Genomic DNA, 26,477 nt, shown 5'->3' with positions numbered 1-26,477 from the left:
TCCCTGCTCCCCACTTGATGGTGGTGACAGGAACGCACTGGACACAACACGTTAATGGATTGGCCCCTTAAACTCAGTATGTCTTCTATGTCTGTCATTCCCCAATCGGAAATGAAGTTTGGGAGGGAAGCTACTGAAGACTGCTTTACCAAAGCATAGGCATAACCCCAAACCAGAAAAACGGGATATGAGAAATCCCACAGATCACAGAGGTGATAGCTCTCCAGAGAGGCTGCTGCTCGGTGGGGTTGAGACCATGGGTTTGATCAGTGACATTGCAAAAAATAAGAAATTCCTCAGGGCTGGCCACATGGTTCAGTGAGTAAAAGGGGATTGCTGTGAAAGTCAGATGATGTGAGTTTGATCCCCAGAACCCACAGTGGAAAGAGAGAAGAGACTTCCAAAAACTGTCCTCTGACCATTACGTGTGCACTGTGGCACATTCTTCACACTCACACTCAATACACACACATCACAGATAAATGATAAATAGATAAATATTTTACAAAAGAAATTCCTGAGAAGATCTGGGTCCTAGCGTGACAGCTGAACAGGCTAGAGGGAAGCCACTGGTGCCTGGAGCTGCAGCTGGGCCTAGAAGAAAAGAGGAGGAAACTGACCACTCACGAGATGTCCTATTCCATCAAAGAATTTGAGGAGACAACAATGACAAACCTAGGAACAGCCAGGCAACAGGAAAAGAGCAAAGGCTGTTGACGCAGAAGCAACCCATACAAAGTCACGCCAACAGATGCCCACAGTATACTCCATGGCTCAGCTAGAAACTCAGGCAAAACTTTCTTTGCCTTTCAAAACTAGGATCATGAGAGGCAGGAGAAGGAAGGAGACAGGAGTAGCAAAGGTCCCTGTGAAGAAAGCAACACTCTCTTGGGCCAAGAGTCGCACATTTGAGGGGGTGAGCGGGGAGAAACGCTGGAGATGCATGCTATCGAGAAACGTGAAAGCAAAGAAAGTAAGCAGTTGAAGGTGGTTTGATCTGATGAGCAGGGCGACTTTTCATCAGAAGCCTTGTCACACTACTGGTTTCTACTGCTACATGCATGAACTCTTCCAGCACCACAGGGAAACAGTTAAAATGCAGTTCAGAAATGCCAAGAAATCTAAGATAAAATAGCTCATTTCAAAGCACATTTTGAACTAATTTAAAACATTAAATATAGGGTTTTGTCATTGTATGGGAGTTTATGTGAGCTATAAATTTCACTGTGATCCCCTTAGAGAGAAAAACAAAACAATCTCCCACCAAATTTAATTGGGTGAGTCAAAAGGGGGCTTTTGATTGCTGGACTTCAATACTTTATTAGCTGGACCTTGGTAGTCAACCTCAGGAGGAGGAAGTGACCAAGTAAAGGAACAGACCTTGGTGGCTAGCTTTGGGAATGTAACCTAACAGTTTAGCATGGAAGAGTGGATGGGGGAGGGGCAAGCCCTGCCAGAGCCATGTTTGCCATGCTTGTGTCTACTAGAGCCCTTCAAATATAGTTTTAGGTTTTTTGACCAAGAGAAAGGCCTAGTAATCTCAGAATAACAGGCAAACTAAGAAAGTCTCTGATTCAGTGTGTGATCAGTGGTAACTTGTGGTGGGAAGTTTTCCTGTGTCCTGCCCGGTCCTGCAGCTGCTCAGTCCCCAGGAAACACATAGAGACTTATATTAATTGCAAACTGTATGGACTATGGCGCAGGCTTCTTGCTAACTAGCTCTTTCATCTTAAATTAACCCATTTCTATTAATCTGTATGTTGCCACATGGCTGTGGCATTACCAGTCTGCTGGCATCTTGTTGCTCCTTGGGTGGCAGCCTGGCACCTCCCCTGACTCCACCCTTCTTCATCTCCATCCTCAGTTTGAATGTACCACCTAACCTTATTCTGCCTTGCCATTGGCCAAACAGCTTTATTATCAACCAATGAGAGCAACACATATTCACAGCGTACAGAAAGACATCCCACAGCAACAACTTGTGGCGTATCAAGCTGCAATTTGAGTATGATGTTACAATGAACAGTCTTTTCAAAGGCAGGAAGATGTAGGCCTAAATTTTCCCAAGATTCCTAGGTTGAGCTACTTAAGTTTTTTTAATTAACCAATTCATTGTTTTATTTGTACGTGTGTGTATTTGTATGAGCATATGCCACTCGTACCACACGTGTGTAGGCGCCTTCAGAAGCCAGAAGAAAGTGTCCTAATTCCATGGAGCAGGAGTTACAGGTAGTTTGTAAGCTACCTGATGTGGGTGCTGGGACCTAAACTCTGGTCATCTGGAAGAGCAAGTGCTATTAACCACTGAGCCATCCCGCCAGCCCTTTGTCACATATTTTTAAAAAAGAAGCAATATTACTCACTGTACAGTAGTCATGAGAACTAAAACAGGTGTCAGCATGAGCACACCAGCAACTCTTGAAGATTTTTAAGGCTGCAATAGGAAAAGGATCAAGCTTACACTTAGCTGTAAATGTGAGGCCCTCAACAAGGGAAATTACGTGAGTCGATTATTATTAGATTGCTTTGACTCCTTTGATCTTGCCTGAGGCAGACCTGCCGGCATGCACACTGACTGCCCTCTTCCAAGGGACAAGGGGCATCCATTATACCCACCAGAGTTCACTGATAATACTAGTCTCGCAAGCTCAAATCCACGAGTGATGAAAAACGGCACATGGGAAGAAAAACATATAATTTTAACTTCCTACTTTCAACCAATGTTAAAAACAAAAACCCACTATCGTGACAGGCATTAAGTGTTCCGGAGAAATGCATGGTCATTTTATGATGTCTGCATCTTGTCACTGTGACTCTGTTTGCATTTCTTTGGTCATTGTGCTTGTTGTGAATGCAGTAAGGGAGTGTTGGGTAGGCTCCCGTACTTAGGCTAGACACCGCCACTGTAGAAGCACAGCACTTAGTGTGCTCTTCCACGAACAAGATTGTTTGTGGAAGTCAGACCATCTCTTGACCCATAGGAATTAAGTGATAAACAGGAACTGGAGAGATGGCTCAGCAGTTAAGAGCACTCGCTGCTCTCCCAGAGGACCCAACTTTGATCCCATGTCAGGCAGCTCACAAACTGCCTATAACTCTATTTCTACAGGATTTCTTTGCCCTCTTATGATCTTTGTGGGCACCCTCATACACATGACCAACATTAACAGACATGTACAAATAAATAAAAGTGAAAAGAAATATTTAAAGGATTCCTAAACAAAGCCACCACTGAGTGGTGGTGGTACACACTTTAATGCCAGCACTCAGGAGGCCGAAGCAGGAGGATCTCTGAGTTCAAGGCCAGCCTGGTCTATAGAGTGAGTTCCAAGACACCCAGAGCTACACAGAGAAACCCTGTCTTGAAAACAAACAAATAAACACACAAAACCCAACTAGATCCCTAAACAATCTCAAGTGTGTTATGAAGCAGAGTGCTGTGTGGATGAGGATTGCATGGTCCACTGCTCAGTGCCGTACACAACACTGACGCTATTTCAGACTCAGCGGATGGACAGATACTTGGAGGCTTTTAAAGTAGGGAACAAGTAGCAAGTATGTTTCCTATTGATCAGCCTTATTTCCTATTGATCAGCCTTTTCTTCTATTTTCTCTTAAGTGGGCAAATATTTAACAATTACTTGAAAATATGTCCTATGAGGGGCTGGAGAAATGGCTCAGCAGTTACTAGCCCTCACTCTTCCAGGGGACATGTTCAATTCCCAGCACCCACATAACAGCTCACAAGCATCTCTAGCTCCAGTTCCAGGGGATCCAGTGCCTCTTCTGAACCCTTTAGGCACCAGGTAGGAATGTGGTACACACAGGTGCATGCAGGCAAAACACTCATACATATAAAATAGAAATAAATAAATCTAAATGCAAATTCATGTAGAGTAAAAAACGTTTTAAAGCAATTTAAAAATATTTCCTACCCCATTACAAATATGAAGAATTTAAACAAAAATGTCAGAGTCTTACATTTGCATTAACGTGGTAAAACTGATCACAACACAAATTCACAAAGTATTTTCAGGTCCTTCGGCGATATAAAAAGTCTGAATTCAACCTCTCGATTCTTTACAAAATTCTTTACCAAGTTAGAATACACAACAAACTCCATTGATTCCAACAAGACAAGATTTGTAAGGACTTAATTGTATAACCTTGCAGTAATGATAAGGACAGTAGATTCTATCAAGCCTTTCCAGGGGAGCAGACTCTGGGCTAAGCATTTTGCAAATAGGATATTTACTCTTTAAAGTTAATATCACAGTCAGGTGGTGGTGGTGGCGGCGGCGGCGGCGGCGGCGGCGGCCGCCACATCCCTTTAATCCCAGCACTTGAGAAGCAGAGGCAGGCAGATCTCTGAGTTTGAAGCCAGCCTGGTCTACAGAGCGAGTTTCAGGACAGCCAGGACTACATACAGAGAAACCCTGTCTTAAAAAGCCAAATAATAATAATAATAATAATAATAATAATAATAATAATAATAATGTCATAAACAATATAATTCTTTTCATTTTAACAAAAGAGCACACTGAAGCTAGCGAGGTTAGCTAGCTTTCTAAAATCTGCAATTAATGAAGGACAAGATTTGAATGCAGACAGTCTGACTCTGAGGCCTGGCCAGCACCATGACCGTTCTACAAGCTCCGACTGCCAGAAACTGACAAATTTTATATTGGGTATTCATAGTTTTTTATTATTATTATTATTACTTGAAAGCTATTTCTTTTAATGAATGTTGGTTTTTACTTTAAAATATAATTTACATTTTATTATTTCACAGTATAACTTTTTATAGAAAGTAAAGACTGCAAAGTGTGATATACTATATCTAACATTACCACACTTGATGTATTTCATATAAGGGGCAGACAGTTCAGCAGAGCTCTGCATCGCTGTGAGGAATGTATGTGTTTGGTAAAAATGAAGTAAATCCTCATCACACAATTCAGATTTCCTTGGATTTGGTTGTAGAAAAGAAGAAATACCTGGTGACTGGGAATGGTCACAGGAACCTTCACAAGAAGACTGAATTGAACAGCACTGTTTCGGGGCAGTTTCATTCAGCTAGGATGATGGCTGACACATCTCCCATCTCCCTCACAGCTTGCTGTTACTCTGATCACAGCTCTTTGGTAGAAGAGGTTTTGTTTGTTTGTTTTTACAGGGTTTCTCTGTGTATCCCTGGCTGTCCTGGAACTCGCTCTGTAGACCAGGCTGGCCTTGAACTCAGAGATCCACCTGACTCTGCCTCTCAAGTGCTGAGTCTAAAGTCGTGCGCTGCCACCAGTGTCCAGCTTGTAGAAGAGTATTTATTTCCAGCCTTAAGACCTGGTGGTAGGTCCTTTTCTCTACCAAGTTCTGCAGGTTCAGTTATTTGGAGTTTGGTTAGCTGAAACTTTCAGAAGAGCTGCATGTGATTTTAGGAATGTATTCCCTGACAGCTTCCAGTTGACCCCATCTGTTTTCTTCAGGCATAATTAGTTCTCAACATTTGGAGGCAAATAGTTTGTGGCCATCAATCTTTAAATTTAAGAGATGTCCACTACATTCTTATTGTCGCAATATTCACATTGAAAAAGAAAAGATAACCCAAGAGCTAGAGGTACCAACTGCTTTTTAAATGGGGCTTTTGGCTTTTGATTGAGACTTTCGGTTGTTATGGCCTTACAGAACCCACTGGACAGTTCACCATGCTGGGTACTTAAAGAGCAGACAACAAAGGCCTTTCTTCCATTCTCTGACTTGAGTAGCAATGCAACCTTGGCCACAACGTGGCTATTGGTTTTAATGTATTTATAAACAATATATAAATATATTATATAAATATAAATATAAACAATATATTTAAAAGATCTCAGTAAAATGTCTGCAAATAAAAGCACCACACTTTGTACAGCCTAGCCAGTTGGGAGAATCAGAGGCCCAGCAGCAGCAGCCCAAGAGTTCACAGAGTAATTATTTCAGTAACTTATTAAAAACAATTCCTAGTTGTTGTTTGTGATGTTCTGGAGGGGGGGGCCGAAGAGGGGGTGTGTGGCCGGATAAAACAGGCTGACAATTCTTTCCCAGCTCCAGTGCATCTGCATCAGGACACTTTTGAAGACTGGAACCCTGTGAGGCGCTGAGGAAAGCGTTCAGCTCTCTCACACTTGAGGTCCCAAAGTTTTGCAAGTCAAAAATGTTGGGCATGCCAAAAACATCACGCTGCACACTACCAAATAAAAGAACACTGTTATTCTTACAAGGGAATGCTTGATGGGACGGGAAATAGGCAAGTCGGGGAAGTTTACTTAATACTGAGACTCATTTGACCATCATGAAGCCAAAATACAATGACAGCTTAAAAAAATAAGCAAACAGCTGTTACACAAAACAAAACCACTGGGTACATGGCCTCCGCTGAAACTGGTTATTAGATTTTTTTTTTTTTTTTTTTTTGCAAATATAAGAAGTGGATAACCCCAGAAAACCCCTGGAAACTTCTAGAAGTCTTCTCTTTCGTGTGCCACATGCTTTTCTCAGAGATCATGAAGATTAAAGTGGTTTTAATTTGTGGGTAGAAAGTTCAAAGCAAGAAGACTTGATCTTAAAATGTTTCAAATGATTTCATTAAAGGGCAATCCTTTAAAAGTCATATTCTCTTTAAAATGGGCAGGGGTCCGGGTGGGGAGAAAAGAGAAAACGGAAGATGAGAGAAAAATCTAGCCCTTCGGTACAATTTTCATTTTGTTTCAACACGGCAGGAGGGCAAGGCCTCTGGCTTCTCTAGGCCTTTTGAATGCCAGGAGTGATTATGCAAAGCCCACAACCACCCAAATCTTTAAGGCCATAATCTCACTCTCCTAATGACTCCTGCCTGCTTGCTCCCAAAAGTTGCTACATCTCATTGGCTGCCAGGTTTTGAATCCACTGGGAGTCTTCAATTTATAATTGCAAATACTTCTTTCCCCCCCATCATTTTAAAATAAAAAACACAAACAACAGTGACATCTAGTGGGCATCTGGGTTAGTAAAAGACTCCCGTGACAAGAATTTCAAGAATATCTTATTTTACAATTACTTAAAAATTTTCTTTCTCAAAAGCCTTTTCTTTTCCTAAAATGAAAAAGTATTTGATTTAAAAAAAAATGTCTGATACAGATGGCAAGTTGTGATTTTCTTTCCTTACAGAAAGCATTCTTCTTCCCACAGACTATGAATAAGAACTTTCAAGATAAAGCACTAGAAATAACTGAGGATTCTGTTATTGGACATTGGCGTTAGTGAGGGCGATCACCAACCCTGTAGGTGGGTCTGAAGACAAGGTGGCGTGGCAACCGCAGATTCCAGTTGACAAATCTAGCTCTACTTCAATTACTGCCCATCCTCAAATGCCATGGGAGAACCAGGGGAGTTAGCTGTCTGCTTTCCAGGCTGGTGGAAGCCTGTGCCAGCTTCACACGTGACTAGATTAATGGGAGGCAGTGGAGATCTTAGTGGGGTTAGAATGGCTGAACCTTGCTCCTTTGAGAGTTTCAAGGTTCAAAAACTATCCTGGGGGATTCATACACTTGTGTCTGCCCACAGGATTGTGAAAGGGACAGAAAGGGAAATTGGTCACTAAGAAATTGAAAGATGGTGTTTAAATTCAGTATTTTCTTTCAAGAAAATGTTCAGCTGTAATCCAAATGCCAGCTGTCTACTCTCCCCCACGTCTTCAGGAATCTCCCTTTTTGTTGTTGGGTTTTTAATTTTTCGTTTTGTTTTTCCAAGACAAGGTTTCTCTGTGTGTAGCCCTGGCTGTCCAGCAACCCCTCTGTAGACCAGACTGGTCTTGAACTGAGAGATCTGCTTGCCTCTGCCTTCCGAGAGCTGGGATTAAAGGCGTGTGCCACCATCACCCGGCTAGGAATCTTTTTAATAACGTGCACAGGGCATAGGCTCTCCTGAAGCTCCCCACAAAACTTGGATCTCCTCCCAATCTTGGCACTCACTGTCTGGATTCCCTGGAGCTCTATGCACCCAGAGCGATGTATGAAGCATCACTTGTCTTGTCTTCCCCCACTTTGACTGAAACCTATTTTTTTTCCTTCTTTTCATCCCCCTCCAAAGCACCACTGGTATGAAAAACAGAGATCGATGTGGCTGACTTGTGGGTAGGAGCAAGGAGCTACGGCACTAACGGCTCAACAGACAGATCAAAATGTCACCCGTGATGCTACGACGTGTGGGATTTGTTTCAAAATATGTGGGGAGGGGAAGGAGTGGGAGTGGGACATTAGAGTCACGCAGGGAAGCGATCACCTGCAGGGCCACTGGAACCATGGGAAGACATGGCACTTATGGGACCACTCTCACTTAGGCTTGGGGTTCCTTGAAATTTTTTTTTTTGTTTGTTTGTTTGTTTTTTGACACAGGGTTTCTCTGTGTAACTTTGTGCCTTTCCTGGAACTCACTCTGTATAGCCCAGGCTGGCCTCGAACTCACAGAGATCCACCTGCCTCTGCCTCCCGAGTGCTGGGATTAAAGGAATGTATCACCACCGCCTGGCTTTCTTGAACATTGTTAAAGAAACAAGTCTCTTGGCACGACCCAAGGCAGGAAATTCTTCACTAGCTCTTCTCCCATTGGTTCCCTACCATGTCTGGAGGTCCCCTCTTTCATAACTGAGGAGTCCCTTAAAACTTCCTGCCTCCGCTTTTCAGGCTGCTCTTGGGCCCCATTCTAAGACAAAGGAGCTGATAACCACCCTCACCCTAAGGTTCATCCCAGGTTTGCAGACTATCTCCCTTAGGTAAAAGTAACCCTAAAAGACTCACACAATGCTTTAAAAGGCCCCTCTCTTCCTGTGTTTTCTATTCAAGAGCCCAGGATTGAGTCTTCCAAAAGTGGACATGAAGGACTGTCCCAGGGCAAAGCAGTCAGAAAGATAAGCTCTACAGAAGTCTTGAAGAGAAAGAACACATAGCAAATGGGCAATTATTTTACCTCCTTAACAAGATGATCAATATAGACACTCGTGCTGGGCCCAAATAAAACAACCTTTAGAAGCCCACCCCTTAACCCTGTGGCCCTTTCCACTAACTGTATCACAGCTCACACAGGCCTGGCTGACCTGGAAGCCTGGGGAATGAGTGCACAGGCCTGCACTGAGGGCTAGTGAGAGGCAGCCTCTCCATTCCTCAGCTTAGCTGGCCCCAGCACCTTTAACAGCGTTGTCTACTTGGAAAAAAACATTAGGTCTTAGCAAAGGTCTGACTGAGATTGGGCTGCGGTTCCAACTCCCCAAAGGTGTGTTTCTCCACCAGAAACACTTTCTCCTTTCAAAATGTGCACAGAAGTGTGATCTCCCTCCGAACAGCTATTAAATTAACACCAAGGTGAAAGCTGTTTCTGATAGATTCACAACATGCCCCCACGGTTGGGCACTTCTGGTGGACCTAGACACTTCCGCCTAGCCAGTTCCGGGTCGAAATAGCCATTTCCGGGCCAAGGCGTCTCAAGTGACCAGGACCCCTGGCTTTGCATGGTTGCTTAAGAGTGCACAACGCAACCATGCGATCTGCGCGCATGCGTGGAGTAGTCACATGGACCTGTGTATGCATGCATGCGCCACCCAGCCTTTATAAGCCAGCGCCATATTCCCGGTATTGGGGAAAATTATAAAGGCCACTCCACGTAGTTAAAAGGAAGATTTATTTAGTGGATGACTTACAAATGAAAGAATGGATAGGTCGCGGGGGTCTGGGGAAGGCGTCTAGCAATCCAGCGGTGTTCTCTGGAGCTCTGCACAATCAATCTCCACCATCCAGGGTCCAGGCGCCGAGCCCGCGCCCCGAGCGAGCGCTTGCCCATCCAGCTCTCAGGTTTCCAGCACCTCCCCTCGCCCCGCCTCGTAGGCGTGACAGTTGCCAGAGTCTCAATGGGGGTTGGAGCTTCCAGATCCAAGCTGGAATGACTACCCACTACACCCGGCTTCCTTCTTCTTCTCCACACACGTGTCCCTTCCGCAGGCCTGAGCACTCGTCTGTCCCTTTTATCTTAATAAAACTCTCGTTAGTGGATTCTGTCGTGTTTCGTGACATTTCCTCACAGGGTAAGAGCGCTGCCAAATAACAAACAGTTTCCACCTCCTCTTCTCTCCCTAAGGGGTAGGTGAGTGAGCTAGGGACCAGGGGGTGGGAGACTGGGCTTTCACCCGGTTTCCAAAATCTCCCTAAGCAACGGAAAAGTGGACATGCCACAGTTGGCATGTGTGATTGTCCCCAAATGCATGCACAAACTTTTTTTTTTTTTTTTTTTTTGACCAGTACCACTTTCTTACCCACTCTTCCCAGGAGACTGACAGTTTCCATTCCAGGGAGACTGGTAACATTCCAGGACAGAGCTGGCTGGCAGAGAGAGTTGGGCACAGGGATCAGTTAACTGAAACAAATGAAGACTTTCAACGCAACCTTCTGAAGCTTTATTGCCTCGTCATCAGACAGCTTCTTTGCTTTGGCTGTATATTGATTTTTTTTTTTTTGGACTATGAAAAAGTGTTTCATTTCTTCTGAGACAATCTCAGCCAACAGACAGCTTCTTTTCCGACTTGCATTATTTGGCTATTACAGAATCACCCCAGTCTCCTCCTGGCACAGGACCCTGGTGTGATGTTCAGCTTTTCCCGTCATCTCCCAGCATGCAGCTGTGGGGATTTTATACCTATTTGCCTTTGCCTCCCACAATACACTTTGTCAGTTTCCGATCACTTGTCCTGATTTCTCTACCACTTGTCAAAATAGCACCCCTGAAATGATCTGCTTCTCTAGGACGGTAAAAGAAACTCATTAAAAGCAGTTTGAGCTGGACAGTGGTGGTGCATGCCTTTAATCCCTGCACTCAGGAGGCAGAGGCAGGAGGATCTCTGAGTTTAAGGGCGGCCTGCTCACAGAGCAAGTTCCAGGACAGCCAGAGTAACACAGAGAAACCCTGTGTTGAACTACCAAGAAGAAAATAAAAAGTAGTTTGAGAATCAATGACCAGGTGTTTCAAAATGAGGAGCATTTGGGGTTTTTATTTCCTATAAGTATAGTATCCTTTGTAGCCTAGAGTTTTAAATGACAAACATGGTCCTTCAGGTTCCTGCTTCGCAGAGGAAACTGCCAGATATTTTCTGCAGGACAGAGAAAAGTGACTGAGAGACTCTAGGCCTGTGGGCTGAAAATGGATGTCCCAACATTGCAGAACTTTGGGTGACTGTCCAGGCAGCCAGATGTCTGTCTACTCTCACAAGACTCCTGAAAGTTGCTTGCGTCCTTCTCCCATTTTTCAGGTAATATTATAGTCTTCTGGGGTCTTTGATGTGAAGACTAGATAGTTATAATTTCCTCAGTTATGATAAAAGATAAGTTAGATATAAAACCTTAGACTCGGGCTGGAGAGATGGCTCAGAGGTTAAGGGCACTGACTGCTCTTCCAGAGGTCCTGAGTTCAATTCCCAGCAACCACATGGTGGCTCACAGCCATCTGTAATGGGATCTGGCACCCTCTTCTGTATACATAATAAATAAGTAAATCTTAAAAAAAAAAAAACAAAACAAAACCTTAGACTCACAAATATAGGATAGACAGGATATCTTCTTTAATATTCTAACTAATTCTTGTTTGATAATTGTTTTGTTATATGTAATTTTACTATGTTAAAGTTAAAACCTTCCTTTTTGGAAAAAAAAAGAAAAAGGTGAAGTGCTGTGGATGATTGACTGATAAATAAAACACTGATTGGCCAGTAGTCAGGCAGGAAGTATAGGCGGGACTAGCAGAGAGAATTGAGAGAACAGGAGGGCTGAGAGAGGAGACACTGCCGGCCACCATGAATACCAACATGTAAGATATTGGTAAGCCACGAGCCATGTGGCAAGGTACGGATTTATAGAAATGGGTTAATTTAAGATAGAAGAACTAGATAACAAGAAGCCTGAGCCATTAGGCCAAACAGTTTAAATAATATAAGCGTCTGTGTGTTTATTTTGTAAGTGGGCTGCGGCACTGCCGGGGCTTGGCAGGAGCTGGAGAGGAATTCTCCAGCTACAATCCTTTTTAACAGTGAATGAGGCTATGGAAACACATTTTTTGTCTTACTTCCCCTCCCTTTGTGATAGCTGCGAAGCTTATACATGTATAGTGTGATATAAGTCCAGTCTTCTCTTTGATTCAGTGTTCATCTCATTGGAAAGTGGGGTTCACATCACCTGTGGAAGGGGGAAGGGATATCAGACCCAGGCAAGAACCCAAGCCCAGCATCACTACTCCTGCCCTTGGGCTAGCATCCCAGGGTCACGATTGCTGCACTTGGGCTAGTATGGAAACAAGCACACCTTGGCTTTCCCTTGTTCATTTGTAACCTCTCACTGTTCTAAATTGTCTTGGGTTCATTCATAAGCATGGTTTTGGTTTCTGTCCATTTGCAGCAATCTTTCCTTGGTCAGTCCCTGCTCATGATATGGCTGCCAATGACAGCTCAAGTGAGTTGTCAGGCATTAGATAGTCCTGGTGTTCAGCCCCAGTGATCTGTCTAAACCTCTTCCATGGCTTCACAGCTGGCCGTAGCTTCCCGGGCATTGTGTCCCCTCCAGGGTAGCCCTGCAAACTACCACTGAAAACAAGATATTCTACACATATTTAGTCTGGTGTACTTTGACTTTGCCATTTTCTGATCACGTCACTTGTTTTCATAGCATAATCATATACTTCTATTTGCCTCTCTCCACCACTCTTTCCAGGTTGGCCTCAAATTTGTGAGATCTTCCTGTCTTCCTGAGTGTTGGACCTCAGGTGTGCATCAATACACATTAAACTCTACTCTCCTGGGGATGATTGCTACCAGTGACCAAGAGCTTTTGGCTGTGCATGATGTTAGCTACACCATCTCTACGTTTCCTAGTGATATTCATCTTTATTTTACAGATTCAATATATTAAATGCTGACCATAGGGTCACAGGGGTAGTGTGACAGTTCATTACCTTAGTTGTCTCATTTGTATCATCTAATAAAAGGCCAAATTATAGTGAATGCCATGTTAGCACCCATACACTACAAACGGAAACATGAATGTGTTTTGATCCCCAAATTCAGCCTTACTTTAGAAAGCTGCCACCAGGTGGCAGCATTTTGCCATGGTCACAGTCTGGTGTTCATAAAAGCTGGGACCTACCCAGACATGAGACATATTCTCTTTATGATTAAAAAATCTGGAAAGCTGGAAGTTTATTGAATCTTTTTAGTAAGAGCCTAACTTAACTTTGGATGTAAAGTTCCCCATCTCAATTTTCTATGATTTTTCAAAACTTAAGACACATTTTCCATCCATATTAAAAATATTCATAAGAACTGGCTCAGCACGGCCCTCTGATTTCACCTCAAATGGTTCCTAAGGCCCCCTGAGGTGACATGAGCCACAGACATCAACAGAGATCCCAGCTGCAGCTGGACCACAGACCCAGACATGGCTCTTGGTAGCAGCTTGGGCCAGGACGACATCCTAGTTCTGGATGTTAGCACTTGCTACTCAAGTAGGGATGGCTCTGGTGGCCTCATGGCCTCCAGACACCAACACCTCAGGTTGTAGTCCCAACCCTGGGCTCCTATGTGACCTGTGGTGGCAATATGGGACTCAAGACTTGAGCACAGATCCCAGTCGAGGTAGGACCATGACCCCAGACATGGTCCTCTGCGGCAGCTTTATCTGGAACTTACCATTGGAGGCCCTGGGAAAGAGGCTTTGTCTCTTGACAGCACCGCAGAGGAGAGCTGGGCCCTGCTCTCAGGAGAGATGGTCCCGCCCCTCACTGCAGGTGAGGAGGCATGGGCCTGGGGGAGCTGACTCCACTGCTCACCTGAGATGGGGGACTCCAGTGGCCAGGACTGACCAGTTTGGTTACCATCTGGGCCCACAGCCAGGCCTTGGGTTGACCCACCCTAACATCTACCCCATCTAGAACATCATGAAGGGACTGGTCCTGTGGAACAATACCCGCAGGATCTCCAAGACTCAGGGCGGCCACAGGATATCCCAGAGGCCTTGAACCAGACCAGTGACTCATGATTTGTTAGTAAAGCTGATAGGACAAAAGGGTATATACAAAAGTATGTGTGTGTGTGTGTGTGTGATATATATATATATCTCATCACACCGAGGTCACCAATGCCACCAGGATGGATGAAGAGCTGTTGGAGAGTAGGAGAGAAGCCAAGAGTTTTTGTTTGCTTGCTTGCTTTTTTTCTTTGGAGGGGGGAGGTGCTGCAAGGGTGAGGGGAGGATATGGGGGGACTGGGAGGTAAGTGGAATTGGGGGGGGGGGAGAACATGTGAAACTCCCAAAGAATCAATAAAGAAATTTTTTAAAAAATCAGAGGAAAAAAAAAAAACTCATAGGAAAATGCAGTTTAAAAGGCACACATAAAAGTTTAATCTTTTTTCTTAGCCATTTTTAATCAGTTTATAGACAATACAAAAAGGAAAAAACTTACCAAGTTCAACAGGCAAAAATAAGCAATATTTTAGAGTGTGTTTTCCTAGAGATTTATATTTTTAAAAAAGTTTTACATTTGTGTGTGTGTGTCTGTATCTGCATGTGTCCATGTGCCCAAGGAAGCAAGAATGTGGCACTGGGTGCCTCAGCAGGAGTTAGATCATGACCAGTAATGACTATGACATCTGTCCCACCCCCATAAACCCATCTGAAAATTAGCACCCAAACACAATGATCTTATTAATCAAAACTTGTCTATGATCTTATATAGGTACTAGACTTATTCCATGAGATCTGCTAAATTAAACAAAACAAAACAAAAAAACCACAAACTTCCCAATTTAGCCATATAGTGTCAAATAAACACCTTTTAAAGTTTTTTCATACACTTCGTAAGGGATCTCTAAAACTGTCAGTCCATGCCTTTTCTTTTTCACTTAAAAAGAGCAACGTGAGAACATCTGACTATACAGCCAGCCTCCCAATGGGAAGTCCTGAGCACACAAAGTTTACTTTCCGTTTGGGGAAGATGCCCTGCCACGCCCCTTAGGATGATAAAAAAGAGAGCATTTCTCAGCTAAAATGATCAGGTTCGTTACTGACAGTGGGGGTGGGGGAGTATAATTTACACCAACAGGAAATGCCTGAACTGTCCAGCCAGATTACAGTGTTATCATTACTAATACTAAACTTGGCTTGATCTTGAAGATTTCTATTCTATCACTACCTTAAGGCTACAGTGCATGCAGACAGAGAGTAGGGCTGTGAGGGAGAGTAACCAAAGCGACAGATAATGCAAAGCAAACACGAGTCCTCTTGGGCCAGTGAACTGTGGGATGTGGCAAGGCAGGGAAGAGACCCCTCCCCCATCACACAGGCAGTGAAGCACCAAGATTTTAGGTACCTGAGTCATTTCTGCTCCTGTTTGTCACCCCTCCCCCACACTCCTGTAAACTCACTGGCTCACCAGGTTGTATTTAGTGCTATCCTCACTAGAGTCTACGGGGTTCCCAATCCAGGGTGATGAGTGAGTAGACCTTACAGTGCCAGTCACACAGCACCAAAGCAGAAAAGAACAAGGAGTAACTAACACCGACCCCTTCCTCAGACAGCATCTCCCAGTAGCCCTGGCTGGCCTAACTCAGCAACCCTCCTGATTCAGCCTCCAAGTGAAGTTACAGCCCTGAGCCATGCCTGACCTCCTTATGGTTCTTTAGTCAGCGTATGTAAAAACGTATCTGATAAAGACTTCCACTTTACTGAATAAAAACAAAAAACCTTACAACCAAGAAAGCAATTAGAGCAAAGCCAGTACTAGGACTATAATTTAAATAATGCAATAGAAAAACTCAATTGTAGACTTCTTTTTACCAAGTCTGCATGTAAGCGCCATCCCCACAATGCAGACTTATGGGTGACCACCAATCGCAGAAGAGAGAAGTTCCAATGTGATGTAACAGGTCCTCCTTCCTGTATCCTAGAACATGAAACACTAAAAACTAAAGCTCCTCTTTGCAGTTGAAACAGCGAAATACTTGAAGCACGTTTTTAATTCTTTCCAGTGGAGCCGAAGCCTCCTGAGCCCCTTTCAGTGACATCCAGTGTCTGAAGAAAGACAGGAGGAAGGCAAGCCAGTCAGTGTCACAGCCTCTGTACCACTCCCTAACCCTCTGTCCTGACCGGATCACCGCTACCATCCAAAACGCTGCACTCATCCAGATGAAAAACACTTACCCGTCTCCAACATTCCCAAGCATCCCTCCTCTCCACTTACGGCCCACCACCCAGTCTCACTCAGCGCTCACACCACTTACTTCAACTTCTTCTAAGTCCGGATAGAAGATCCGTTCACAAATGAGCTGTGCAATCCGATCACCTTTTTTTACTTCAAAGAAAAAACAAAACACAGATTATTATTGATATTTATTGATGTATTTTTCTATTCTGCCTTATTCAGTGAGAACTGGGGTCAGTTTTAGGCAACTTAAAATTTACTATATATGGAAATGTATATATTTAACTCACCTTCAAACTTCTCTTTTCCAAAATTAAACAGCACAACACCAACATTTCCTCTGTAATCTTCATCTATGACACCGGCTGGAGGAAGGAATAATGTTTTTTGATTTATGCCATCAGAATACCAGGTGTTTTAGATGATCTCAAAACTACTTTTTCAAACTTTTTCCAAACTTTCTCAAATTCTTATACCCCACAAAGTGAATCTCACTTAGGTCCTACTTGGTTTGAGATTAAATGATATTACTAAAATACAAGAATTTAAAAAGCATGTCCCAATTTTCCATCCTGAATGCTTATCAAACGGTGAGCATTTCATACTTCAAACTGAGTGGAGCAACTATCATCTCCAACCTCACAGCTGACTCTCAGTCCATATGCTAAACAAACTCAGAGAAAAAGAGCTGGGCTTTGAAAGTCTTTTCTGGCAACAGCTTCCATGATATTCTGATTAAATCACAGAGAAACAACACTCCGAAACCTGGTGATCTGCAAGGGAAAAGCCAGGGTGATAAGCTAAGCAGCAAGCAGTCTTGCAGCTATTAGAATATTCCACTTGCATTAGAAAATGGGGCAGAACTGCCGTTTATTATTTTTTCTTTCAAGTCAAAACACCGTCCGTTTTAAAACCACGGTAGTTCAGTAAACACTGGCTGGTAAGCTTAATGAGTTGTTGTTGCTGGAACAGCACACATGCGTGTGGCGGTCAGAGGACAACCATGGACGTCGGTTCCTGCCTTCCACCATGTGGGTGTGAACTCATTTGGCTTGGCGGCAGGCACCTTTACCTGACAGGCCATCTTGCCGGCCCAATTAGTATCTGTTTGATATTATAAAATTAAATAGATTCTTACAGGAAACCTGAGCTAGGTCCTTGCCATGGCCCAGAAGATACAGGCCCCAGATTTGCCCCCAGCCGTCCCTGAGTCAGGAACTTGATGTGTTTACACAAGCACAGATAATGTGGCTAACAGCCCTCCGTTTCTGTTTTTAACATGGAGATCTAATACAGATGTCAAAGGCAGTTCATTCTGTCTAGACTAAGGGAGAGTCTATTTTTTTCCAGTAGAATGGCAACAAACCTTTCACCAATCCAAATGTTATATGAAGTTGCCTTTATTACCAGTTTATTAGTTTAGTCCTTAATGCTCAGGAAAAGCTGATAGAAGGATTGGGCCAGCTGTTTTCATACTCTTTAGAGGAAGGTTAGTTAACTGCAGGAATAATGCAGCTTGCACTCAACAAGGAAACTCCTTAGGGTAAGAGCGTGTTTTTCCATGTTGGAATGAATGACCACAGAGGGCTGGAGAATTTCCACTGTGGAAGACCTTTGAGGCACCAACTAATAAGCATATCGATTACAAATGAGTTTGTAAAGATAACCCAGACTGACTTCTAAATTCTTTTGGCTGTACTTTATTAGGAAACTATTAAATTACTCAAAATAGTATCACTATGCACAAGATAAAAACCAGTATTACAGTAATAAAGTTTATAGGAGTAATTAAATTACTTTAATTCTTCCACTCCAAAGAATCAGTTATTCATTGAAACAGCATAAATTCTAGTGATTCCTTTTAGATATGTACATAGAAGAGAAGTTCCAATATCTCTATGCAGAAAGTATCTTACATGCATAACACCAAACATTTATGCTGCTCTCATGGTTTTTCTATGATACACAAAACAACTCTTGATGTACATTATTAGTGTTATCTCAAGTAAGTCACAAAGAACTTTCCTGGGTCAAAGGATGGACACATATATGTACTGCTAGATAATGGCAAAAAAGAGGTACAGCCATTCCAACTTCCAGCAGCAAGCAATATTTGAGTGTCTATTTGTGCTCAGACCAGATGGCAGCCATCTTTTAATTACTGGCCAATATGATAAATAAAAAAGACATTCCATGGCCTTACTTTTCATTACCCTATGGGTGGACATTTTTCTTTCCATATGTACAACTTACATGTCATACATGTTTCTGTATTTTTGTCTATTTTTAATGTGTTTTTAGTTGCAAATATAGTAATTACATACTCACACACACATATACACCTCTGTTGTGTGTCTGTAAAGTTCTCCTGTTGAGAGTATTCAAATAGCTAGATGTCTTGAATCCTACAAGGCCAGGTCATTTTAGATGCTTGGAACATGAAAATGTGAAAATCTTCTAGCAAGCAAATAAACCAAAACAGTGTTGGCCCTGGTAGCAAAGGCCTACAATTCCAACTACCTGGGAAGCTGATGCAGGACAACTGCCATGGTCAAGGCCCACCTGGTAACTTAATGAGATTTTGTCTCATGAAGATGTGAAAAGAGGAGCTGGAGACATCACCCAGCAGTTAAGAGCACTGGCTGCTCCTGCAAAGCTGAGTTCAATTCCCAGCACCCACAGGGCAACTGCAAATAAAGAGAGGACTAGAGAAAAGGGGTGGGGGTTAGGGGGAGAACTTGTGTGAGTTCTTGGGTTCAATCCTAGTACTACTATTACATAAAAAGAGAGAGAAAGAAAAGGGCAAGCAAACAAAACCCCACAGACTGATCTTCTCTGCATAAAGATTAATGCATTCTACCATCTCTTCATGAAAGTGCACTGAGCATCTTGGAAAGCTATCACTGGAAAAACCAGGCACTGGAACTGGCAGTGGTTAATCGACTTCAGGCAAGGTTTTCTGTGTCAAGACTTTGGCATGTCATTGTTGGAAACCTCTTTAGTGAGAATGCTCCACACCTACCAGATGTGAATTCAGACCACAATCTTGCACAGTCAACTTTTCCTTTTGACCCTCACTTCCAGCCCCAGGCTTCTAATAGCATCTCCCTTCAGTTGCCAACTATGATAAACTTGTACCTAACAGAAATTTCTTAGATACTCTGCATCCAAGAACATACCACAATGTGATTTTATGAATAACCTCATAGCAACCACCAGGAAAACTAACTGTCCAACTACATGCTTTTCCCCCAGACAGTTGTTTTAAGCAGAGTAAAATTTAGAAACAAAGTTGGAGCAGAAAAAAGTTTCCACATAAAAAAATCCGTTACGCCCGTAGAAGACAGAATTGTTAACTTGAATTAATGTATGTGCCAAACACTGCTGGATGCTCCACACACATAACATAGCTCTCGTACCCCTCAGAGGTAGGCACATTAATTTCTATTATACAGATGAGGACTGTCCCTTTAAAAACCCTTTAGTGAAATTTCACTAAAAATATAAAATCTTTTATAACTTTAACTTAGATAATTAGTATCTCCCAAGTGACTATATTTGAGTTAGTAAATTTTTTAACTTTTATTTTATGTGTATGGATGTTTTGCCTGCATAGATGTCTGTGCACCACATACATTCAGTGCCTGAGAAGGTCATAAGAGTGTCCGATACCCCAGAACTGGAGTTACAGACAGTTGTGAACTGCCATGTGGATGCTGAGAATTAAACCCAGGTCACCTGGAAGAACATTCAGTGCTTTTAACTGCTGAACCATCTCTCCAGCCTTCAAAAAATATTTCTGAAAATTAAATGTACTCACTAAGTCCTGGGAATTCTCAATCCAAGACGGGACTGTAAATATCACCCTCGAGGCTACACAGAACAGAGGAACTATTTTGGGATATCTGCCTTGTCCCACAGCACCACCTAGTGACACCATGGGAGATAACAGTACTTTCCAAAACAGGAGGCCAATGGGTGGGCAGGTCTGGGCAGCCAAAATTCATCATGTACTTAATTAACCCTCACCACAGTGGCACAGAACAGTAAATACAGGACAGTGAGGGGATGGGGCAGTTTTTAATTCCACTGGTGAGAACAGTGTTATTAGAAACACATTTCTAAGCCAGTTTTCTCATTAAAAACAAAAACAAGCCGGGCGGTGGTGGCGCACGCCTTTAATCCCAGCACTTGGGAGGCAGAGCCAGGCGGATCTCTGTGAGTTCGAGGCCAGCCTGGTCTCCCAAGCGAGTTCCAGGAAAGGCGCAAAGCTACACAGAGAAACCCTGTCTCGAAAAAACAAACAAAAAAAAAAAAAACAAAAAAACAAAAAAAACAAAAAACCCAAAAATCCTCTTGACATGTTTCTGTAAAAATGACTACAAGACAATCTAGCATACCTATGTATCTGAGGGTCAGTGTCTCTGGTGTGAAATAATGGATTAATACAATGAAAGGTCAAGATTTTGGCCCTAAATCAGTGAAGTTATGTGCCCTAAGAGATCAGAAACAACATAACCCTATCAGGAGGGCCTACAAAGATGGCTCAGTGATTAAAAGCACTTGCTGCTCTTGCAGAGGACCCCTAGGTTCAGTTAACAGAACCTTCATGGCAGCTCACAACCTTCTGTAACTCCAGGTCCAGGGGATGATGCTCTTCTGGCCTCCAAAAGAACCAGGCATGCACACAATGCATCTATACACAAAATGCTCGCATATACTAAATAAATACACATATAAGAATCCTGTCAGGAAAGTGAAGATTCTTTACATATAGAGGCACAGTTAGAAACCCTGTAGCAAGGACGGCTACCACATCACACTGTCACAAAGGTAACAAGAGAAATAGGTATCACTGAAGACACTTTTGAGAAATGTAGAAAAGCACCATATTTTGTCCTTGTACTGTGGGGGAAAAGTACCTTGCTACATTTTGCAAAATGTTTAAGTATGGCCTTTCTTCCAAAGCTAAAAAAATTCTTATAAGCTAGATCTGTCTTTCTAGAACCTTTGACTTATTAGTTTAGCAAACTATAACTCAATAACCACAAAAGGTTTTCCTAGGCTAAGAATCAATTCTGCACTAAATACAGATTACCAGTACAGCAAGATGTAAAATACCATGCATTTCACAGAACATAATCAGTAGAGATTAGACATTATCAAATAGCATCTGAAACTATAGCATTATTGCCTATTCGAACTTAGAAATTCCTAGAGGCAAAGATACTACAAAATTTCATAGAATAAAGAAATAAATGTTACCTCCTACATCTATGAAGTGTTTTACTGCCAAGCCAGAACGTGGAGCTAAAAACAAAATTGGAAACCAGTGGTTATTTTAAACGGTAAGGGGAAATAGATACATTATTTTTGGTATAACTTAAGTACCATAGTCTCCTCTAAGATTTCTATTGTCACCTTAACTTCAGCGGATCACTCTTAAAGAACACATTTACCATACTATACCACCAAAGCTGGAAAGACTACTTGAGAAAAACCCAATGCCATTTTAATTCAAAACAAACCCAAAGCCCAGCCACATGGCTGATGTGTAGCACAGAAGTGAGCAATGGATTGCTAGGATGAATTGGAAAGCGAACAAGTCCAGCCCAATCTGAAACCTTCTGCTTAGTGTTTATATTAACTTATTATAACGTGTGTGTGTGTGTGTGTGTGTGTGTGTGTGTGTGTGTGTGTGTGTGTGTGTGTGTGTGTGCAGGTCAGGAGACAACTCTGTGGACTCAGTTTTCCTTCTACATGTGGGTCCCGGGATCAAACTCAGGTCACAAGGCTTTCAGAACAAATGCTTTTCTCACTGAGCCATCTTTCTGGCCCAACTTGAACTTCAAGATGGGAGAGCTGACTGCAAATCCTAGACGGAAGAAGGAATACCGCAGAGCTTAGCAGAGAACCTTCTCATTATTCAGGTTAGGAGACATGTTTGCATGAAACATGAGTGAGTAATGGCCAGCGCTCTAATACCAGTGAACTATCTATAGAATTTCATCAAAAATTAAACTCTCCTGTACATTTTTTACTCTAGAAATGGGGAAAACATTTTATAGCTCAAACTTGCTGAACTAAGCCTTGGGTCTATCTCAATAATCCCGCTATCTAGCACCATGCTTCCGAACAATCTAAAGCAGGCGCTTTGTCAATGAGCACTACCTCTTCTGGGATGTTCTCTCATTCCATCTCTTTGCTTTCCTGCCCTAGGACTTTAAAAATATAGTTGGTGATGCCACGGACCAGCAGAGCCCATTTTCCTCTTTTTAAGGGCCAAAGCAGTAGAGGTTCTACACACACATAACAAGAGTGTTAGTCCAGGTCTCTTATCTGAGGAAGAGTCTTGGTCTTTTCCTACTATTTAGTTTGAGGTTACAAAAAGCATTTATGTTCTTGACAAGTTTTGAATTCCCTCTCTAGACAAGTGACATGCCCCAGAAAAATTCAACCCAGACTCATAGCCATTCTTTCTCAGCCATAACTGACACACACAAGTGCTTCTCACTCTAATCTCCAGGACCCAGAACAAGGCAAGGCCTCTCTACCTTAGGACACAGGCCAAGCATCAGCTCCTCACTTGGTGCCCACACGACACTAAGATGATGAAGGTTCCTCCCCATGAAGGACAGGCATGACAAATAGTCACCTGTTTCTTAAGCCACTCACCTACTCTTCCATAGCATCCGGAAGGAACAGCTATCTGAATGTCTGTTTTCACAACGGCTTTCTCCATGGGTGGTACGGTATAATCATAGGCACTAAAAAGACATTAAATGAATTATTTATCAAGCTTTTCCTTTCTTCAAGACAGGGTTTCTCTTTGTGACAGCCATGGCTGTCCTGGAACTCTCTTTGTGGACCAGGCTGGCCTTGAACTCAAGAGATCCTCCTGCTTCTGCCTCCCAAGTGCTGGGATTAAAGGTGTGCACCACTACCACTTTATTAAACTGCTTTTAACATTCTTTGCTACGATAATGCCTGTAAAATGTATTCAAACATGGCCATCACTTCATATAAACTTGGATCCTATAAACAATCATGACAAATTCCTAACTCATCTAAAAAAGCTTCCACAGAAAGTAGTATTTCCTTTTAGCTTTAAAAAGATGGCTTTAGAGTGGAGGTGGTGGCACACACCTTTAATCCCAGCACTCAGGTAGAGAGAACTCAGTGAGCACCAGGCTATCCCAGAAGTGCAAGGTAAGATGGGGGGGGGGGCGTGCAGGGGGAGGGTGTATATGGACACAGCTTAGCTAACAGTTCTCTGAATTGGACAGTGGAACAAGGAGATGTCTACACTGTCGCTGCTGTATGCTTGGGGAATTAGCACGAGGGGCAGAAAAGCAGACTGATTTCACTAACTTTCTGGAAATAAAATGAAAAGCCAAGCTATAGGGCAAATAACAGCTAGCACTCACTAGGCCCTCTCTCCATGCCAGGCCCAGTTCTAAGAACCTGCAAATACATAGGGACCCATTTTATTTGTGCACCGATTCTCTTGAATGAGGGTGACCCTGCAGAAGACCAGGATAAGACAAACACTGGCAAGAGGCCGAGAGGCACTCCTTCTTCTTAGCCAGGCAGATCAACAAGCCTCCCAAGCTAGGGCTGTGAACTTAGTCACTCAGTCAGAGCAGCTCCTGGGCATGGACACTGCTGAGAACCCATTTCCGAAGGTCCACCTGCCAAAGGCTGCTGCCGTCTCTATCACTGCAGCTCCCTTCCGGATAAGACTTCAGACTTTGCAATGAGCAGCACTGGAAAGTACTCTGGAGGCCCGAATTCAGTCTGGTAGAACTAACTGTACGATAGCTCCATTTCTTCACATGGTATTTGCACTCCTCATACAAGAGTCACTTCCAAGGCACAGAAAACACCAGCTTATTTACAAGATGGCCAAAATATCTAATATCTCTCCCAAGACTCGCCATGCTAGATGCACACACACGGATCATCAGGCTTGGTAACCATGGCAGGTGCTTTTACGCTGACTGGGACCCGCTTTAAGTCCCCAGACCTTACACGGGATGGCTGTATAGGGACGCAAGCAGCGCCCACAGATCCCTTTCCTAGACCCCTACGTAGCTTTCCTAACGTGCACACTGCAGGCTGTCACCCCTCTGTCAAGAACAAGCCTTGCTCACCGGACCTTCCCCCTTGGAAAGGGTGGCGAGCACGCTGCACAGTACTGCTTTGGACATGTCAGCCGTTTAGTTTCCTTCCGCCCAAACCCCTGCTGGGTCTGCTTAAGATGAACTGTTAAACGTTTGTTTCTGCGAGAACGCGGCGGAGCCACGGCTGCAGCAAAGCTCGGGTGTTTGCATCCATGCAGCCCGGCCGTGGCTCTCACCTGTACAGGTCGTAGCCCGCGGCGCGCGCCGACCCGCGGGTGGGAGCCGTGGCGTGCTCCGAGAGCCGCACGAAGCGCAGACAAGCGCCGTCCTCGGCCCGAGCCCGCTTGCTGACGGAGCCGGCGGCGTCGTCTTCCGAGCAGGGCATGGCGGCGAGCGGAGAGGAGCCGAGAGCCGTACGGAGCACGGGGAAGGAGAGCAGAGGGCAGTGAGCAACCGGAGCCCGCCAAGCCGAAGATAAGCTCCCGCCTGGACGAGCCCACCGCGCGGCCCGGGGGCGCGGCCTTCCGCAAAGGGCTCGAGCGCGGCCTAGCGGAGGCACCGAGCGCGCCGGGCTCCCCTGCTCGGGGACCCCAGTGGACCCGCTCCCGCGCTCGGAGTCCGCCCGCCCGCCCGCCCAGGCGCACCGCTACCTGAGCAGGCCCAGCCTCCCCCACCCGCGCAGCGCGCGCTTCCTCCCCGGCGTCCTCCTTCTTCTCCAGCGCGCACGCTCCCTCCCTCCCCGGCTCCCCCACCCCAACCGCCGCCCGCGCGCGCGCCCCCGCCTCCGCCCCGGGCTGGGACTTCACCGGCTCGGTCGCCGCTTCGGCTCTGCGCCGCCGGCGGGAGCGCGCGCGCGGGGAGCCAAGCCCGCAGGAGGCAGCGGCGCCCCGGGAGCGCTCGCGCGCCCAGGAGCAGCATGGCCGGTCCCTCCCGGGGCCGCGGGCCGGTGCTTTAGGCCCCCGCAGGCCCTGAGCCCGCTGCCCCGCCCCGAGCTCCGCCTAGCTGCCTTCCTGCGCGCCGTTCCTCGCCCCGACGTTCCGGGGCGCAAACAAGAGGCCCCTTGCGGTCTACAAACGGACCGGCAGAAAGGTTTTAAGTCTCTCGTCCTCTGCCAAAGCCTACGGGAGATCCCGTGGCTGGAGGTCAAAAGATTCTTTGACTGTACAAAGGGGATAATTAAGGAACTCAATAGACTCCCTGGTTTTGTCAGGAGTGTACCGCAAACACATGGAACTCAGGTTGTTGACGCAGTTTGACTTTCAGAATAAATAGAAGGCCCAAGGCGCTTTTACAGAAATGCCAACTAAACATATTAGGGGGATCATAGTCATTTACATGCTTTTTCTACAGGCCAGTGCGCTCGTCTGGTGGGTGTGCAACAAACACACTTGCTTCCTGAGGCTCTTTAAAGACTCTGTCGTTAGCCAGGTGGTAGTGCGCACGCCTTGGAGGCAGAGCCAGGTGGATCTCTGTGAGTTCAAGGCCAGCCTGCTCTACAGAGCGAGTTCCAGTACAGCCAGAGCTACACAGAAAATTCCTGTCTCGAAAAACGAAAGGAAGAAAGAAAGAAAGAAAAAAGAAAATCTGTGGCTGTGCGAGTGCATGATGTGTATGTGTAGTCCTGCAGGCCATGCAGGGTGAGGTCAGCTCCTCTTCCTCCTTCCACGTGTAGGTGGGTTTAGGGGTGGCCCTCTGGTGGCCAGGCTTGAGCAGCAAGCTCAGTTTCCCAGTGAGCCTTCTCTCTGGGCCCAGGCTTTCAATTTTATCTATACGTTCAGAACTTCCTCAGTTTCTAGCAACGGTGAGGCATTCTACTCATTTTCCGACTTGAGCTATTATCCTGCTGCCCTCTGGTTACAGTGTCTTTCTAACGGTTTCTAGACCCAGCTTTGGCTTCAGCAAAACTCCATTTATATCCAAGAGGCCGTTCTGAAAAAAACTTAAATTGTTGCCCTCCCTCCCTTCAGCACTGTTTACTATCAGAATATTTTTCTATTTACATTTCTTGTTACTACAGACTGTACGTGTCTATGGTTAGGATTCTGCTCTCATTCCTCGGGGGCTGGCGTCTTATGTCATCAGCAGGCACTGGCCACTACCCACCAGGCCTGGCTC

At 44.5% G+C, this 26,477-nt stretch overlaps 1 protein-coding gene across 2 annotated transcripts; it reads right to left on the bottom strand.

Moving 5' to 3' along the window:
- Nucleotides 1–14,417: 14,417 nt before the first annotated feature.
- Dut (deoxyuridine triphosphatase) lies at nt 14,418–25,321 on the bottom strand. 2 transcript variants are annotated; one of them, XM_076570543.1, is made up of 7 exons: nt 25,169–25,321; nt 24,599–24,731; nt 22,915–23,006; nt 21,505–21,549; nt 16,530–16,604; nt 16,319–16,389; nt 14,418–16,109 (listed from the first exon to the last, which is right to left on the bottom strand). In XM_076570543.1, exons 1-7 carry the CDS (start codon nt 25,278–25,280, stop codon nt 16,053–16,055), a joined length of 585 nt encoding a protein of 194 aa, XP_076426658.1. In that variant the 5' UTR covers nt 25,281–25,321; the 3' UTR covers nt 14,418–16,052. The 2 variants fall into 2 exon arrangements, with proteins under 2 accessions (XP_076426658.1, XP_006993987.2); XM_006993925.4 differs by lacking the exon at nt 25,169–25,321 and having other exon boundaries at nt 24,599–24,982.
- Between the last annotated feature and the right edge of the window lie 1,156 nt (nt 25,322–26,477).

This window comes from Peromyscus maniculatus, chromosome 4 (assembly GCF_049852395.1).
Source record: "Peromyscus maniculatus bairdii isolate BWxNUB_F1_BW_parent chromosome 4, HU_Pman_BW_mat_3.1, whole genome shotgun sequence".
In the NCBI taxonomy this organism is placed as follows: domain Eukaryota; kingdom Metazoa; phylum Chordata; class Mammalia; order Rodentia; family Cricetidae; genus Peromyscus; species Peromyscus maniculatus.
Note: the sequence above shows the minus strand (reverse complement) of the source record. Positions and strands in the feature narration are given on the sequence as shown.